At 38.2% G+C, this 16,195-nt stretch overlaps 2 protein-coding genes across 5 annotated transcripts in view; both read left to right on the plus strand.

Annotated features, from left to right (window-relative positions):
- Positions 1-4,684, plus strand: part of lrriq1 (leucine-rich repeats and IQ motif containing 1) — a 39,495-nt gene extending 34,811 nt beyond the window's left edge. For all 4 annotated transcript variants that reach the window (XM_086299533.1, XM_086299535.1, XM_086299534.1 and 1 more), the window contains one exon: positions 1,233-4,684. In XM_086299533.1, the coding sequence (XP_086155659.1) occupies positions 1,233-1,366 (134 nt within the window). In that variant the 3' untranslated portion in view covers positions 1,367-4,684. The remainder of the gene's footprint in view (positions 1-1,232) is intronic.
- An 857-nt stretch (positions 4,685-5,541) lies between these two features.
- On the plus strand, positions 5,542-11,699 carry alx1 (ALX homeobox 1). Its single transcript, XM_086299537.1, has 4 exons — positions 5,542-7,084; positions 7,428-7,732; positions 8,092-8,220; positions 10,560-11,699. Exons 1-4 carry the CDS (start codon positions 6,895-6,897, stop codon positions 10,893-10,895), a joined length of 960 nt encoding a protein of 319 aa, XP_086155663.1. The 5' UTR covers positions 5,542-6,894; the 3' UTR covers positions 10,896-11,699.
- The last annotated feature ends 4,496 nt before the right edge of the window (positions 11,700-16,195 follow it).

The raw sequence follows: 16,195 nt of genomic DNA on the forward strand, positions 1-16,195 counted from the left end.
TCACCTCTTGCCGGGACAGTACCATAAAATGCATTTCTCGGCTCACACAATATTTTCATTACGTGTGCAGAGGAAACTACTTAAGTTAAGCTCCTCTTGCAACCCTAATAGGAGTAAGATGACTGAAAACAATTTGTTTGGTCACAGTGGTTTGTTAAAATGAGCAGTTTAAACAAAAATAAAACTCTGTACTGTTAATAACAGAATGCACAACTAGCAGTGCTATTAGGAAAACATGCAGCAAAAGTTCAGTGTTTATTACACTGAACTTTTAGTGCAGTAATGCTTCTGATTTCAAACGCATTACTGCACAAAGTTCCTTAATATACTGAGCCACCAAAGCTGACCTGGAAATAAACACCAAAACACTGTGTATTAAGAGAGACCACGAGGAAAGGAAAATCGCAGTGTTAGCCCAACAGACTTGAACAAAATCAAAACTTAGAGATGTGTGATTATGTGTGACTTGTGAGCGGATGGTTATTCTATACAGTTTGCCAGCTGTGCGGATATTTGGGGCTAGCATAGAACGTGCGATGCATCCCAGCCCTCCCACCTAAAGAGCGCTTCATGCTGTTGGACTCCCTGTGTGAGGCAGCCGTGCTGACTGTGGGTTTGCGCTCTACACGTGGAATGCATCATACCCTGTAGAAGCGCTGCCTTTGTTCTGTATGTTTGAAAAGCTTTGTACTGATCCCCAGGTGAAAGTGGAACGGCCTGTGATACAGCACACACACTGCTCCCGAGAGGCACCGAACAACCCGCCTGCTCACACTTAAGTCTTTAGTGTGAGATTTAATGCAGCACCATCTCGAGTATTTTGAGTCACACAAAATTGACGCTCAATTTTCAAAACATGTATATTAAGTACATATTACAAATCCTCATATTTTAACCTACTTAACACTGCATCATTAGTTAAAGCTTTTATATTTACTTTTATGCCATGCATTTTTAAGTACTTAACAATTTCTATAATGTGACCCTGGCAAACTAACATGACGTTGTGTGTTGCAAAGATAGCCTTCCCTCTAGAAAATGATGTTATGAAATTAATAATAACCCATGTTAATAAATTCTATAAAATATGTGAGCAGACACAGAAGTACAAAATGAGTTCTCGGTGTCAACTGTTGTTTAAAAACACATATAGTATGAGTCAGCAAAGTAAATTCACTCTGCTTGTTTTGAATGTTAAATACTGATGCCGTCTTCTTCCATTTTGTCTCCAGGAAAAGAAGTCCCATCTCCCGCGCGAGTCACGTCTGCCCCGTCAAAAAAGGAGCGTATCTCCTTCCGTGACAACCCGGTTCAGCTGAGCGGTGGCTGGGGAGGAGGCAAGAAAAGGGACAGAGTGCGCAAGTAAAAACACAAAGCCTCCTTCCAGAGGTCACCACTTTTCCTGCCCTTGCTCTGCAGCCTCTAATAGATGCAGTTGCAGCTTTCTTATATGTACTTCGATGCATTTCGCGTCAAAAGATTATTAAAATATGCGTTGGAAGAGCTCACGTGGATACTTTAGAAAATTTTTAGCTATTAAAATTCGATGTGATTTTCCTTTGCCGGTCAGCTTGATTTTTAATGCTGTTTTATTGCCTGCACTAAGATGGAAAAGCAGATGAAAACTCAAGACTCCCTTTTCTGTAAATGAATTAAGGCCAACAGGACTCAGACCAGCCCAAATATCTGCAGGCGGTTCTATTATGTTCATTCAAGTATCAAATGCTGTGTTCTCAAGTATCATTGCCCAAACCTCACTGCATCCAACTAGCACCAAAACACATGGAACAAAGTCACAAATGTTGAGTGGATGACATGCTTCATATGCAAATGATGGCAGGAAATAAGAACCAGGACTTTTAATGCCTGTTTCTTAGGATGCTGTCATTTTGCCTCCATGCAGATTTTAAATACAGATTGTAGCTATGAGATCAGTCTTACCCTTTTCCAATTTTCTGTTGCTTTCTCAGAGCAGACTTTATGAAAGTGCAGAATTTTAGTTTGACTGCCCTGTATTTGCGTTTAACACTTGCTAACCAAAAGTGCACGTGAAATGACTGCATTTATGTTCTCAGCATAAACGTTGGTGTTAGATTTGCAACACTGTTTTCTTTATCTTCTGCTGTGGATCGTAATGGCCTTTTCTGTGTATTTGAATTTGGAGAGCCAAGGCGTCCGTCCACAAACACAAGCCCTACTGAAGGCAGTGAACATCAGGCTTGAAGGTTCCTTGCTGAAAATGATAAGTTAATGAATGTCAAAACAAATAGTCAGAGTTGCAGAGTGGCTCCCTGGAAGGAAATGCATGTCGGCCTGTTTATTTTCCTTCTGTCTTTCACTTAAGCATGGCTTGAGGCTGTGTTTTGACTGTACACGATCTGATGGGGATTTTTGTCTTGGAGAGTGGCGCATGCCAGAGATGTGGTGGTCCTGCCCACTTGGGGGCTGTTGTGAAACTGGAGAGCACTGTTCTCCTGCAGCGGGGAGACTGATTCTTCTAGTTGCTTTTTTGTAGACTGTGATCATACCAGTACTGCATAAGTCAAATCTGATGCTTTGCTTTACAGACAGGTGTGCGTGGCCTATCTGTGCCTATGTCTTGTCACTAGTATTACTTGACACAAGTTCAGATTTGCCATTAGAGCTGTTTTCTGCAGCTTCCTATTCTGAAGGGATGTTGTTAAGCTGTAATCTACCACTTTTCATTTCATTTGTTTACGTTTGGATTATGGGTAAATTATATGTAACCTAAGAGATCCAAAACCCATTGCCTTGTAAAATGAGAGCTCCACTGCACATTTAGATAAGACCAAGAATGTCCCTCTCAGCCTCGTCTGCCATGTCAATGGGACTCTGCATCCAGATCTCTCCAAGTGCTCTCTTTAAATGCATTGAAGTCCATAAAACCACATTTCCATGTTTTCACTACAATTTGCAAATTTTGCACATTTTTGCTGAACATTTTTGAAGTACGCTGTGGAGTTATAACCAATTCCTGGCAGCTTTTAGGTTCCTATGCATTTCTGAATATTTGAAAATGAATTAACAGACACGTGAAATGTTAACTTTGGCCAGTGGTTTCAATTTAAAGAAAGCAGTGGCTATCTGGAAAGATTTCTCAAGAACACTGGTGTACTTGCAGAATAATTCACTGTGATGTTAAAATAGTTAAAACATGAGAAACACACAGGCCTTTAAATGTGTAGGAGGTTTTTGGTGGTCCAACTAATGCAAATAAAGAAAGCTGTGGTGAGGTAATGCAGGATAAGGGTGTGGCGTGACCTTGACATCAAATTTGTGTGTTGCAAGAAAATAATATATATTCTGAAGTGATTACATTTTTTTTAGTCAATATTAAATCTTAAAGAGTTTGAATTGTATGTACATTCTTTAAAAGGGACCTTAATTTTGCAGAGATATATTGCGCTACTTAAAAATGCTTTAGAATGTAAAACCCTTATTGATAAAAATGACAGAGGAGTTGGATTCTATTTATTTCTACTTTATTAGTAACTCTGTCAGAGTAAGAACATATTGTGCAAGCTGCCCTCTAAAAAGGAAAATGGAAATGTTTTCATTATCAAATGTATCATTAAATGAACGTTTAGACACACTTTTTATGTCTGTTTTTTTATGATGACTCGAAATATAAGATGTGTTTTATGAAGAAGTAAATAAGAAACACAATTTTTGTATTGTAATAATAATTGATGTGATATGATTTTGTTTGTTAAATTTGGTTTGATAATGCCTAAACTGCCTTTTCCTTTGCTGCTGGTTTCAGCAGTTTACTACAATAATAATGGTTTATGTGGTGTTTTGTGCTTTTATAAGTACTTGATGTCTTTTAGCATCTCCCATGACACAGAGGTCATAGAGACTGTTTTGCTGTTCACTGATTATTTTTTTTGTTAAGCCTAAACCTTTTAGATATGTTTCAAGTATTAGGAAAAATATATTAATTTATTAATGTATTAATTGATTAATCATATGCGAAATTTATAGTCTACAAAAAAAAAAACCCTTCACAATGACAAGACGAAGAAGAACGAATTTCCCATTTATAATTTCCCTGATATATAAAAAAGCATACACTATTATAAACAATGTATTTAACATTTCCTTTACCCTTGTACTGTACCATAGCATTCGATTACTTAACTGGACGGTTTGCAGTGGTTTCAGTCGTATAGGGGGCCTGTGCAACATGTTAACATGAACTCAGAAGACTTAGTGAAATCACTGAGACTTGAAGCTTGTTAGTGCTCAGGAATGCCTGACTATGGAAAAGCAAATGGCAAACAAAATGAAAACAAACTTTCGTGACGCTGATGCACTGCTTTCACTTTCTGAAATTCAGCCAAATGTTCTGCAGACTCGAGTGGCATCAATAAGCTCACAGTTTGTGCTTTTGGGGAAAATATTCATATTTCATATGAAAGAAACTATACTGTGGTGGGGCTTGCTAATTTCTTGTTTTTGATTTATGTATGTTATGTTTTGTTTTACTTCATATGTTTATATGTTTCATATGTTGTTTGTTTAATTTAAGACAAAAAAAAATTAAATGAATGAGAGGTAAAACTTGAGGGGGTAGGGACAAATAAGTAAATACTTCAGCCTACTCCTTTTCAAACAAATAATGGAATGATATTTTGTAATGATTGTGAAGGCACATGTTTGAAATGTTTGAAATAAAAATGAACTGAACTGAACTGAAATAAACTTTGGTCTTTTTCTGTGTGTGTTTCATGCAGCCAAAGTTTGAAGACATTTCGTTAAATTGAATTATACCCAAGGGTAGCTTTGGGCATCATGATGTCATGTTTATGCCTTCTGAAGTGGCAGATTTTGGCCTGTTCAGTTTCAGCTTTTTTGTGTGTTTGATCATGTTCAGTCACATTAAGGCTCAAAAGGTTGAGAATTAGTTCAATTCAATCATATATTTTAGAATTGTCTTTTTTTAAAGTCAAGTTGTAGGTCTTTCAAGGTTGCTCACATGACATTGGCAGCAGTACTTATAGAATTAGCCTGACTGATCAACTCATGACCAGCTTCTCCACTTTTGCAGAACCATGCAGGAGCTATTGTGGCTGGAATTTCCAGCAGAAAGCCCACCAAACCACAGTGAACTTTTAACATTTTCTCCACAGCATGAGCCAGTGTGCAAGGTCATCGTAGGAAGGCTAAGACACCCCCTGCTACTTAGGAGCACACCTATTTATTTTTATTTTTTCTCCTGTGGCACCATGCAGCCCCAGGTAACTGCCACTGACCCTCGAGCGAACCAAAGCTATGCATGGTGTGCATCGCAGGTGGTGTAGCTCAGGGTGGAGATGTGGAGGTGGAAGATGGGCTTTGGTTAGTGGTAATATAATTCTTACAATAAGAAAATACAGAAGAACAACTCTTCCTGTTCTTTTTTTTTTTGGTGAAAAACTCGCAGCTGGGTCCTGTGTGTGTGTGTGTGTGTGTGTGTGTGTGTGTGTGTGTGTGTGTGTGTGTGTGTGTGTGTGTGTGTGTGTGTGTGTGTGTGAGGGCTTAATGAAACTAAACTTTCCCGGATGTTTCAATTAAGAAAAACAGGAATGATCAATATTCCAGTAATGGAACTTTTTAAGTTTATTGCTAAAGTTCATAAAATCCTCTTTTCACCCAGCAGACAACAGTGGCATCCTACTCTAATTAGAGAGCATAGTTTTAGGCTTTTAGTCCAACTGAAAAGAATTTCTCGTCTTATGCTTTTAAAAAGTTTTCAGTTAGTTTTGCAAGCATCAAGCAGCAGCTTCATGCAGGTTTGCAGCCGTAATATTAGATTCTTATTACAAAGCAATGAAGTGCACAAGATCCTCCGCGCAGCTCGAAATGTAATTTAAAGTTTAGCTAAAAATAAAACTTACTCTAAAGCCACCAGATATGACATTTACATTATTATCGTGTTAGAATAATAATAATAATAAAACCACTTCTTAAAATCCATATTTTGATCACGTAAAAGAGAAAGTCTGGAATGTGCCACGGTGTTAATAAAGATCTGTTTTTGGGTGCAAATAAATGAAAAAAAGAAGAGAAATCTTGCATTGGGTTTTCAGAAGGATTTGAAATAAGCAGATTAAATAATAATAATAATAATAATAATAACAATTTACCCGACAAGGACGAACGCATTTTCCACCTTCCTGTTTTAATAATTAAATATGATTGATTATTTTACTTCGTCACATGACAGATTCGCAAATGTCAAATCTGCTTTATATCGTTTTTACTAGTTTGAAGTTTCAGAAATGATCTTTTCTTTAAAATGGTAATAAATCAATCCTCCGAACTTAAATGACTTACTGCAAAATATAACAAACTTATTTATATGTTCACGCCAATGAAATCTCCTCATTTTGAGAACATCTGACTGTTGACTTCCTTCTGCTGCCTACAGGTTAAAATATCCCTCCAAATAAATAAATCACGAGCAGAGTTCTTACAACATTTCCAAAGACACGAATTAAATCCCATTTTCAGCTGAAAGGTTTAGCTGTAGAAAAATTATTGCCTCATTTTGGACGTCTAAACATGCTGTAAATTAAAGTCACTTTTGATTGTTTCCTCGAATTCGTTGTGGGTCTCCAATCACTTTAAACTGCTGTTTGGTTTGGATTCAGGGCGTAGGAGGAGTGGGAGGAGGGCGCTTTTTCATATTCAGAGAGGGGGTGCTCTTTAAGGATCTCGTTCTCTTTGGGGCTATAAAGACGTTGTGCCTTCAAGACAGAGCAAATTATCTTCATCGGCGAATTATTGCTTTACAAGTCGTCTCTACTCGTCGGTGCGCGAAGCGATTAGTTTCTCTTTTTTCTTTTTTTTTTAGTGACATTTGATTAGAGCGAGCGGTTTTCGGTGAAGATGATGGAATACATGGAGGATAAGTTTGCCTTGAAAAGCCAAGCGATGAAGGCCAGCGATTACTACATGGATCAAGTCATGGAGAGCCTGGACAGCGCGCAGTACTTCACCAAGTCTCCCCCAAAATGTGTGCAGGCCTTCGGGCTGCAGAGCGGCGAGCACCGCTCCTCTCCCTGCGGGGATCAAACCCGTGAGTACGCTCATTTTTGCAAAGTCAAAGTTATCCCGCAAATGTGTGCGCGAGTTAAACGAGTTAAGCGAGAGAGAGAGAGAGAGAGGGGGGGGAAAGCTTACATTCCCCGAAGTCGATCTTTTCAATGACGTTTAGTTTTATTCTCCTACTTATTAATTACAATTTCTTTTGGATTTTTATTTTAATTTTTTAAATCGAATCTATTTTTTTTTTTAACATTATCTGATATGTAAAATAATTTAATTTAATCTCCAATACAGGCTAGTAGGTTGCATATTTTGGTGCAGTGACTAGCAAATTGAGACTGTTGTTGTTAACTTATCACTTATTTGTATTGTAGCCAGTTACAGTGTGCCAAAAACAGATGAAGACACCTTGCACTCTGACCTCGGGAGGCCCATGGACGGTTGTTGCACTCTGCGGGCGTCTCCGGTGACCACCGGCTCGGAGAAAACCGATTTGGATGACATGGGAGACAAGTGCGACAGTAACGTGTCCAGCAGCAAGAAGAGGAGACACCGGACGACCTTCACCAGCGCGCAGCTCGAGGAGTTGGAGAAAGTGTTTCAGAAGACACACTATCCAGATGTTTATGTGAGGGAACAGCTGGCAATGAGGACAGAATTAACAGAGGCTAGAGTGCAGGTAGAGTTTACGGACCGACTCGTTTTTGCTTAAACATAATGAGAACAGGAGCCTTTAAGCGCTGAAAGGTGTAGCCTAGTACGGCAGCGGGCGTTAATATCCAAACCCATACAGCCTATGTATACGTGAATATATAAGCATAAAGGTTTTGATAGTTGAAATACATTTTCATGTTTCTTTTAATTTTTTGTTTGAATGTTGCAACTTTGTTATTTTCTGTTGTCCCGTTTTTTGTTTTTTGTTTTTGTTTTTTTTTAAATAGATTGGCTACTTTTCTGTCTTTCTGAGCCTTTGGGAAAAATAATATTAATAAATGTAAACATATTTTATATTTCTGTCTTTTTTCTTTTACTTAAAAGGTGTGGTTTCAAAACAGAAGGGCAAAGTGGAGGAAAAGAGAGCGCTACGGGCAAATCCAGCAAGCCAAAAGTCACTTTGCAGCCGCCTACGATTTATCCGTGCTACCGAGGACAGACAGCTACACACAGGCAAGTATTGAGAATTTTATTTTATTTTATTCATTTTAAGCATTCATGGACTTTATTCTCAGCGTCAAAAGAAAATGAGTTTCTTTGTCAGCTGCATGGGCTGGAGGCAGTACTGTGCTTTATAAAGAATATGAACTCTTTACTCTCACTCCTTTCTAAGCATCTCAGTTATGTAGGTCACTTCAAACTTAAATTAGTGCTTCGGCCACGATTGCTCGATAAATCACTAATTATGAAACCCATCTTCAGATAGGAGCCTGAACACTGATTAGAGTCGCTGTGAGGCGTCATGTCTGAATGAATGAGCTTATATCAGATTGCATGTTGGCTGAGCATTTGTCTTGCTGTTTGGACAAAGGTCAGTTACAAGATGAGAGGAGGTGAGAAGAGAAGAGATGCAGAATGTCAGTGTTTTTTGTGTCTTTTTCTCCTTTTGTTAGGTGTTACATTAAAAACGGACATCTGGCCTTCAAGTGTTGTGGAGACTTTTAGGTTTTCAGAGATGTAAATATGCACACAGCAGCTCTGTAGAGAGATTCGCATTTACACTCTGAGTTTGAGAAAAACAAAAACAAAACAGCTGACGTGTTTGATTCCAAGAGGCAAAAATAATAAAATGTAGTAAAAGGCAGAGTCACAGCTCTGCTATACCCTGGCCGAACACCAGGTTAGAATTCTGTTGGACTGTCTCACATTTTTTCCTCACATATGTTTCTGATAGATTCTCCTGGATATGAGCCATGCCTGTTCATACAGCTGATCCCCATTACTATCAATAAACGGACAAACCTACTTGTAACCCTGTTGGCACTGGCTGTTTCGGTCTGCTGAAACACACTGGACATGAGTTGCATTGCTGTGGCTTTTAGAGAACTTTCTTTTTTTTTTTTTTTCTGTCAGCGAGGTTTTCGGTTGTCGTTGATTTCTGTGCAAAAGTTGAAGTCATGCTTAACAATGATGCATGTGGTCAAAAGGGCACCAGTCGATTCTTATGCTAGTTTAACTTAAGGATGTTCATCTGACTCCCAAAACAACCTTAGTCAGTCAAAACGTATTTGGCATTTTGTCATTTGATTTTCAGAAAGCCATGCTTCAGCAAAATGAGCTCTACCAGTTTGGTTACTGTTGATGTGCAATTTGCAGAGTCTTTTGAAGAGGCAGACATATTTCAGTCACTGTTTTTTGACCGAGGAAATTTACATGCTCCTTAGTTACATTGGCCTGTCCTCTCAGTTTATTGGAAATTTCGCACTGTGTCAGGATCAAATTGTTTGGATGTGATCAAGCAGTCAGTAGACTCTGAGCTTATAAGTTAGACAGTCATCCTTCTGTAAGGTGAAGTTTATTAAAAATCGGTCATGTAGTGTTTGCTGTAGCTTATCACATGAGTGTATCTCTTGTGTTATCCTACTACTCCCTGACTAAATTTTGGCCACATGACCTTTTAGAGTGAATTTAGGACATTTTAAACTACTCCGGAGTCACTACGACTGATAATCATACACATCACCATCAAACGTAATCATATCAGCAGTTCACTGAAAAATGTTCACTTAAAATTTCATGGAAAGATGCATTACAAACACAACCCTTTAAACAATAATTTTAAGTTTTCACGCTTTGTATAAAAATATTTTTGTCCACATTTACATTTATTGTATTATTAATATGCAACCATTTAAGATTCCTGTAAGTAGTTTTTACACGCTTTGGATAATCAGGTCCGGATATTTTCTGAAGTTGACCTTTCAAGCATACAACATGTGGGATGCCCAAGCACTCACTGTGAATTTTTATTCTTACCTGGGCTCAGTTGGGCATCACTCAAACTTTGTATTATAGCGCTGTCAGTGTCAAAACTATGTAATATTCATTGCTATTCTCCTCTCTTTTTTTAGGTAATTGTTAGAAAACTTTAGTGCTACAGTAAAAGTTTAAAATCACTTGCAACTTTCCAGTTGCATGAGATAACATATATATAAATAACAGAGGACATTTTAAAAACAACAACAACAACATTTTTTAGTGAAAAATACTTCTGTAAACTAGATGCTTGTTAACTACATACACTGTATTCTCTGTATTTTATGTTCCATATAGACAGTTCGAAAGGCAATAATTGTACCCAGGATACATCATAGTTTACTTTACAAGATCATGTCTGTAACCCTGTATTTACAATTCTCTTAAATTTTTTCAAATGGTAAGTTACAGATAACAGGTCAGCGTACAGTGTCTTTACGAGCCCAGTTATTAATCCATATAAACTAATTTGTACTGTATGCTGGGATGAATTGAAGCCATTCCCTGTAGTATCTAACAGCCTCTTCACCCAACAGATCACCAACAATCTGTGGCCGAGCCCAGCTCCTGGCAGCTCTGTGGTCTCCTCTTGCATGCTGCCCCGAGGTTCCCCTCCTTGTGTCACTTCTTACTCCCACTCCCCTCGTTCGGCCGCCACTGCTGCTGACCATGGCTACATGGGCTTCCCAAATCAGCAGAACCAATTTGGCCACGTGTCTCTCAATAACTTCTTCAGCGCAGACTCGCTTCTCACGCCGGCAAGTAACCCAGCTTTTGACACCAAACCTGAGTTTGAGAGGCGGTCATCCAGCATCGCCGTGCTGCGCATGAAGGCCAAGGAGCACACAGCCAACATCTCGTGGGCCATGTGATCAGGGTTCCCAGAAAGCCCGGATACTGTGTGGGAATTTATTATCTTTTTCAATTATCACTTTTTACACAAAAAAGTGAACTGTTCTGAAAAAAAAGCTCTATGTCACTCACAGTGAAGCTCTAACAAGCCTTTCTTTGCTCGGTGGACTCGAGTTCACTCTCCTACTACTTATGGTTCTGTGCTTATTCAAAAAATAATACACTCAAGCTCGGACCATAAAATTGAACTAGGAATGAAAGTGTATGACAATCAGCTGTGTTTCTGGCTGAAGCCTGTTTGAACTAATTGAAAGTTGTCATCAAACGGAACCAATACATTCATATCAAGGTAATGGTCCCAGCAAATATTGTCACTCTGGTGAGAAGAGACATTTAATGAACCTTTGTGATCGGTGGAGATGAAAGCTGTGATGTGTATAAGCTTTGTCGTTGTTGTTTTTCTTTTCCTATCACCATTTCCTCTCGACAGAGACAATAACAAAAACCAAAGGCTACCGTGGGATTTAGTACCACTTTGTGCACACTTGGATCCAGAGAGAGGGGTCCAAAACCACTTCAGTATTTCCAAGCACTGTGAATAGCTTTCTTTTACCTTTCATATTTCTCCCTGTCTCAGGACTGAAGATGAGCAGAGCAGAGGAAAAACCTACTTGGCGTATTAACGTGTCTGTGTGCTTTGCAGCAAAGCTGTAATCTCTGTTTTCTGCCTTTGTTCTGTATCAAAAGAGGCAGGTGTTGTTGTTTTTTAACCATGTTTGTGCTATAAATTTATTTGATGGAATCATAATAAATGGATTTTACTTGATTCTGGTATGGCTGCATTTTTAAAAAAAAGATTACACTGAGATGTACGGCAGGTGTCGACAAACCATGGAAGAACCTTTACATCCAAGATCTTTTATTATTTCTTCTTTTGTGCAGCAGAGTTTTAATATAAGTTAAGAAATATTAAAAACATGAGAGTGTCAAACAGTTTTACTGGGTGATGGTTTCCATCATTATTAATATTAGTGCTGCAAATGTTTCTTTAGTCTGTATCTCACAGAACACCCACATCTATATTAATCTGCAGCTGACTATTTCTAGCAAATTCACTCTTTACTCCACTTTGAGAGATTGCTTAAGAAATGATTTAGACATTTTAAATAATTACATTTGGAAATTAAGTTGTTTTTAATTATGCTGTTCCATAGTTGCACAACTGGTTTATTATGGGAAAAATAGATTAGACAATTAAAGTCATGCATACCTCAGTTCATCAAAGTCAAGTATTTGTTTGGAATACATGATTTTTAAAATGATTTGTTTAACTAAATACCTCTATTTGGATAAAAATCAACGTCTTCATTCATTTTTTGGCCGTAGGATATGACTATGTTCTTTTACAAGGAATTTCTTTGTTTCACACGGAATCATGTTTATGCCAAAGAGCTGCAACAAATACCTATTTTCTCCTTTTCTCCGTTGAATATTTTTTGATGACTTGGTTATTTTGTCTGTGAAATTTTGTGAAATATTGAATTATATTAATAAGTTCAGCATTTCATTTAACAAAGATTTAAAAAAAACCTACTGTGGTTGGTAGAAAGTAAAAAAAAAATGCTGGATAAATGGCACAACAAATTGTCAGCATTCTTTCACTTTACAAATTGATTGTAAAGTGAATCATTTTGGCATTAGCCGCTGCAGTTTAAGCAAGTTTTAAATATTATCTGAGAGATATAAAGATAATGAAAAATACCAAACAAGCTGTATGTAACAAACTGTATCCACTGTCTTTGAATACTTTTTATCTTACTTCTCTGGCCTGTTTGTGGCTCAGTTTCTACTGAACATGTAATTTTTAAAAAATGGTCACAAATGTTAGCGATTTGTCAAACAGATGGACACTAGAAAAGTCACTCAAAGAGAAGTTAACAGCGCTTGAGAAGGGACCTATTTTCAGCTGTGGAGTGACACAATGCTTTAGTATTCACGCAGTAGGACAAAGGGATTTGGTTCAAGATAAACTACAGTTTCTATGGTTATAGTAATGGAACAAGATATGAATAAGGGATATACGAATTAGATATATGACTCTTATGTAAGAGTACTAGCATACATTAATTGTTGGATTTAAAATGTGGTACTTACATGGGATTTGTTTACAACAAGAAAATATATCTGGAACCTTATCCAAAATCAGACCTTTCCTGTGGAGTCCAAGTCGGCTCATTAAATGCAGTTAATCTATTTATTCACCAACACCACAGTATGTAAAAAAAATAAAGTCTTGTAGTCTATCATGCTGTCATGTAATTAGGAGCATGTCATGTTCTTTCTCTGCTGTTTTTTTTACTGACATCATCGCTTTGTTTTGCTCTGAAATCCCAGCCAGCGGTGAATTGTGTTTTCAGGGAAACCCTGTCTATAGGAACAGCGGGCTTGATTCAATTAGGACCGTAACTTGTGTCAGATGCCTCGGTTTGGAAATAGGTTTGTTTTTTTGAGGTACTTCCTGCTTGCTGCCATTCTGAGAACACCAAGTGCCTTATCGGCGCACGTTATAACACACAAGCTTTGATGCTGAAGTGTTCATGGAACGAGCGCTGCATACACTCCCAAAAGTTGCAGTGAGACTCTTCTTATAGTGAACAAATAATTTACGTATGTCTTCACTTTTTCACAACTGCGTGTATTGTGATAAGATATTTGTAATAAAACTGCAGTTTAATGTTGCACATACACTTTCAATTTTTGAGTGGATCATGGCTGTTGTCACCAAATCATATCTTCTATTAAGTACTTAATGTTTGATTGTTGTAATTCTTAATGATAATATTGTGTCAAATGTTCAAAAGTTAGTCATCCATCCATCCATCCATCCATCCATCCATCCATCCATCCATCCATCCATCCATCCATCCATCCATCCATCCAGTGGGGGAAATTATTTGAACCTCTGCTTTATTTGTTAGTTTGCTCAGAGAATATGAATCAAAAATCAAGAAAAAGGACATTACATGAACGTTATAAATTGATTTGCAAGTCACTAAAATTACAAGGAGTCAGTAATAAGTCAGTCAATCAATTACAGATACTTGTGATCTCAACTCGTTATGCGTATAAAGCACATCTGTCACACAGTCTGTTTCTTTGATCCCATCCTCTCTACCTCCGAGGACAACAGATGTCAGGAACAAGTGTAGACCTGCACAATATGGCTACAAGACCATCACCAAGAAGCTTGGTGAGAAAGTGACAGTTGTTGATATGATTATATGGAAATGGAAGGTCTAGAACTCCAAAAATCACACTCATGAGGTGAGGATAAGCATGAGATAGGTGGTGGATCCCCCAAAACTAGTTGAGAAAATCTTGCTAATGATCTAAAGGCTGGTGGAACCACAGTAACCAAGAACACCATTGGTAACACACTATGCCATATTGGATTGAAATCCTGCAGCGCTTGCAAGGTCTCCCTGCTTAAGAAGGCACAGATACAGGCCCATCTTAAGTTTGCCAGTGAACATTTAAAGAAGGCTTGAGAGAAAGTGCTGTGGTCTGATGAAACTGAAACCAAGCTTAATGGCATTAATTCGATCTGCTGTATTTGGAAAAAGTGAAACACTGAGTATAACCCAAAGAACACCGCCCCCATAGTCAAGCTCGGAAAATGTTAAATGGACTGATTCTTATATAGCGCTTCTCTACTCTACCCGAGCACTCAGAGCAGCTTCTGATACACGCCTCATGCACCCATTCAAGGTCTGTGACTCATGATGACTGGTGTAATTATGTAGTAACGACCTCGTACTTGTGAATCAAAACATCCCCGTGTTGATTACATTGCCACTTGTGTGATCCCATCACCGACAATCTGTCTTTGCTTTGTGGTGCTTATCTGTAGACTATAACCATGAACTATGTATTTACAGATACATCTACTTTTTCTAGTAGTGTTTCTAGTGACGTTTCTTACTAAACTTTCTTCACTACAAATCATTGATTCTATTAGAAATTGCCCAAGGCAAAAGCTTTGTTCCAGTGGTGTTGTTAAGTGGTGAGATCTTGTAGCAAAGAGAATAGAAACTGCTGTCTATGAAAAGTAAAGTGAGCAGTGTGACATTCTCACCGTACAAATGGTTTAATGAGATTCCACTTGCCATAACCCTCGGTGATATACTGTACTCAAGGAGTAATTAAAAATTGAAAATCTATCTCGTTCCAGTTTTTTTTAAATTATTATTATTTTAAACCCTAATTTAAAAACTCATAATTTCTTTCTAGTCTGCCTCTGATAAAAATGCCTGTAACCAGCACTCTGATCTGCTCTTTTATATATATTCATCTTCTTTTTCCCCCTCCAACCATCACTATGTCCATGCTGTCCTGGCCTCCACGCCATCTTTTATCTCTCTCCATGGTCATCACAATGTGCCTGGAGACTGATCATGCAGTCAGGTCCACACTGTGTTTGTGTTTTTGTGCGTAGGCGAGAGAGAGAGAGAGAAAGAGAGCTCCTGCAGTCTAGATCCATCAACAGCTCCAATGGGTTTGACCCTTCCAGGTTAACCGCAGCCATTAATATAAAAGCTTCCCTCCTCTGCCTCCCTTCTTCCCGCACAACCTTACGTGGGGGAGTACAAGCCCCAGTGTGTGCGCATGTGTGTGTGCATACATACGCACATGGCCATTGGTACGAAGAAAAAGAGGCAGATCAAACGCTGTGGTGGCAGGCGGCTGAAAAATGGCACTGGCGGTCACACATGTTCCTCTGCTGTGGAACATGTGTCTTGCCCACTGTTGTTTTTCTAATCACTCAGCAGTGATGTTTTACTTCTTCCTCTGCTCTGGAAGGATGGACCAGTTCACCTTTGCCGTCTTCCTCGCTACATGTAATATAAGACTACATTTCTTTAGAGGTCATTTAATAAAAGATTTTCATGTCAGACTGACAAAGACACATTTCATAAATTATGAACTTATGTTAGCTGGTAGACATTTAGCTTTCTTTGATTTGCACAATAAAACATATAACAGTTTAAAACAAATGATACACTGAAACAGCACCAGGCCTTCCTTGCACATTCAGTGCAGTTTGAATTTTAATATTTAGCCATGTGACTCATGATTTGGCTACTTAGCACAGCAGTAAGTGCAACAAAAGAAAGAGAGCATTTGGAGAACATTACGATTTGTTCCACTGCAGCCTGTAGCATTCAAATGCGGTTTCCTGCTTTTAGTTACTTATGAACATATGTTGTGTGTAATTTGCAGTATTAATTCAAAGTTTTGTATTTCTGCAAAATATCTATCA

This window comes from Aulonocara sp. 'chitande type north' Nkhata Bay, linkage group LG7 (genome assembly GCF_057382095.1).
Source record: "Aulonocara sp. 'chitande type north' Nkhata Bay isolate Kocher_YH1m ecotype deep benthic linkage group LG7, A_spYH_male_GT1.1, whole genome shotgun sequence".
NCBI lineage: Eukaryota > Metazoa > Chordata > Actinopteri > Cichliformes > Cichlidae > Aulonocara > Aulonocara sp. 'chitande type north' Nkhata Bay.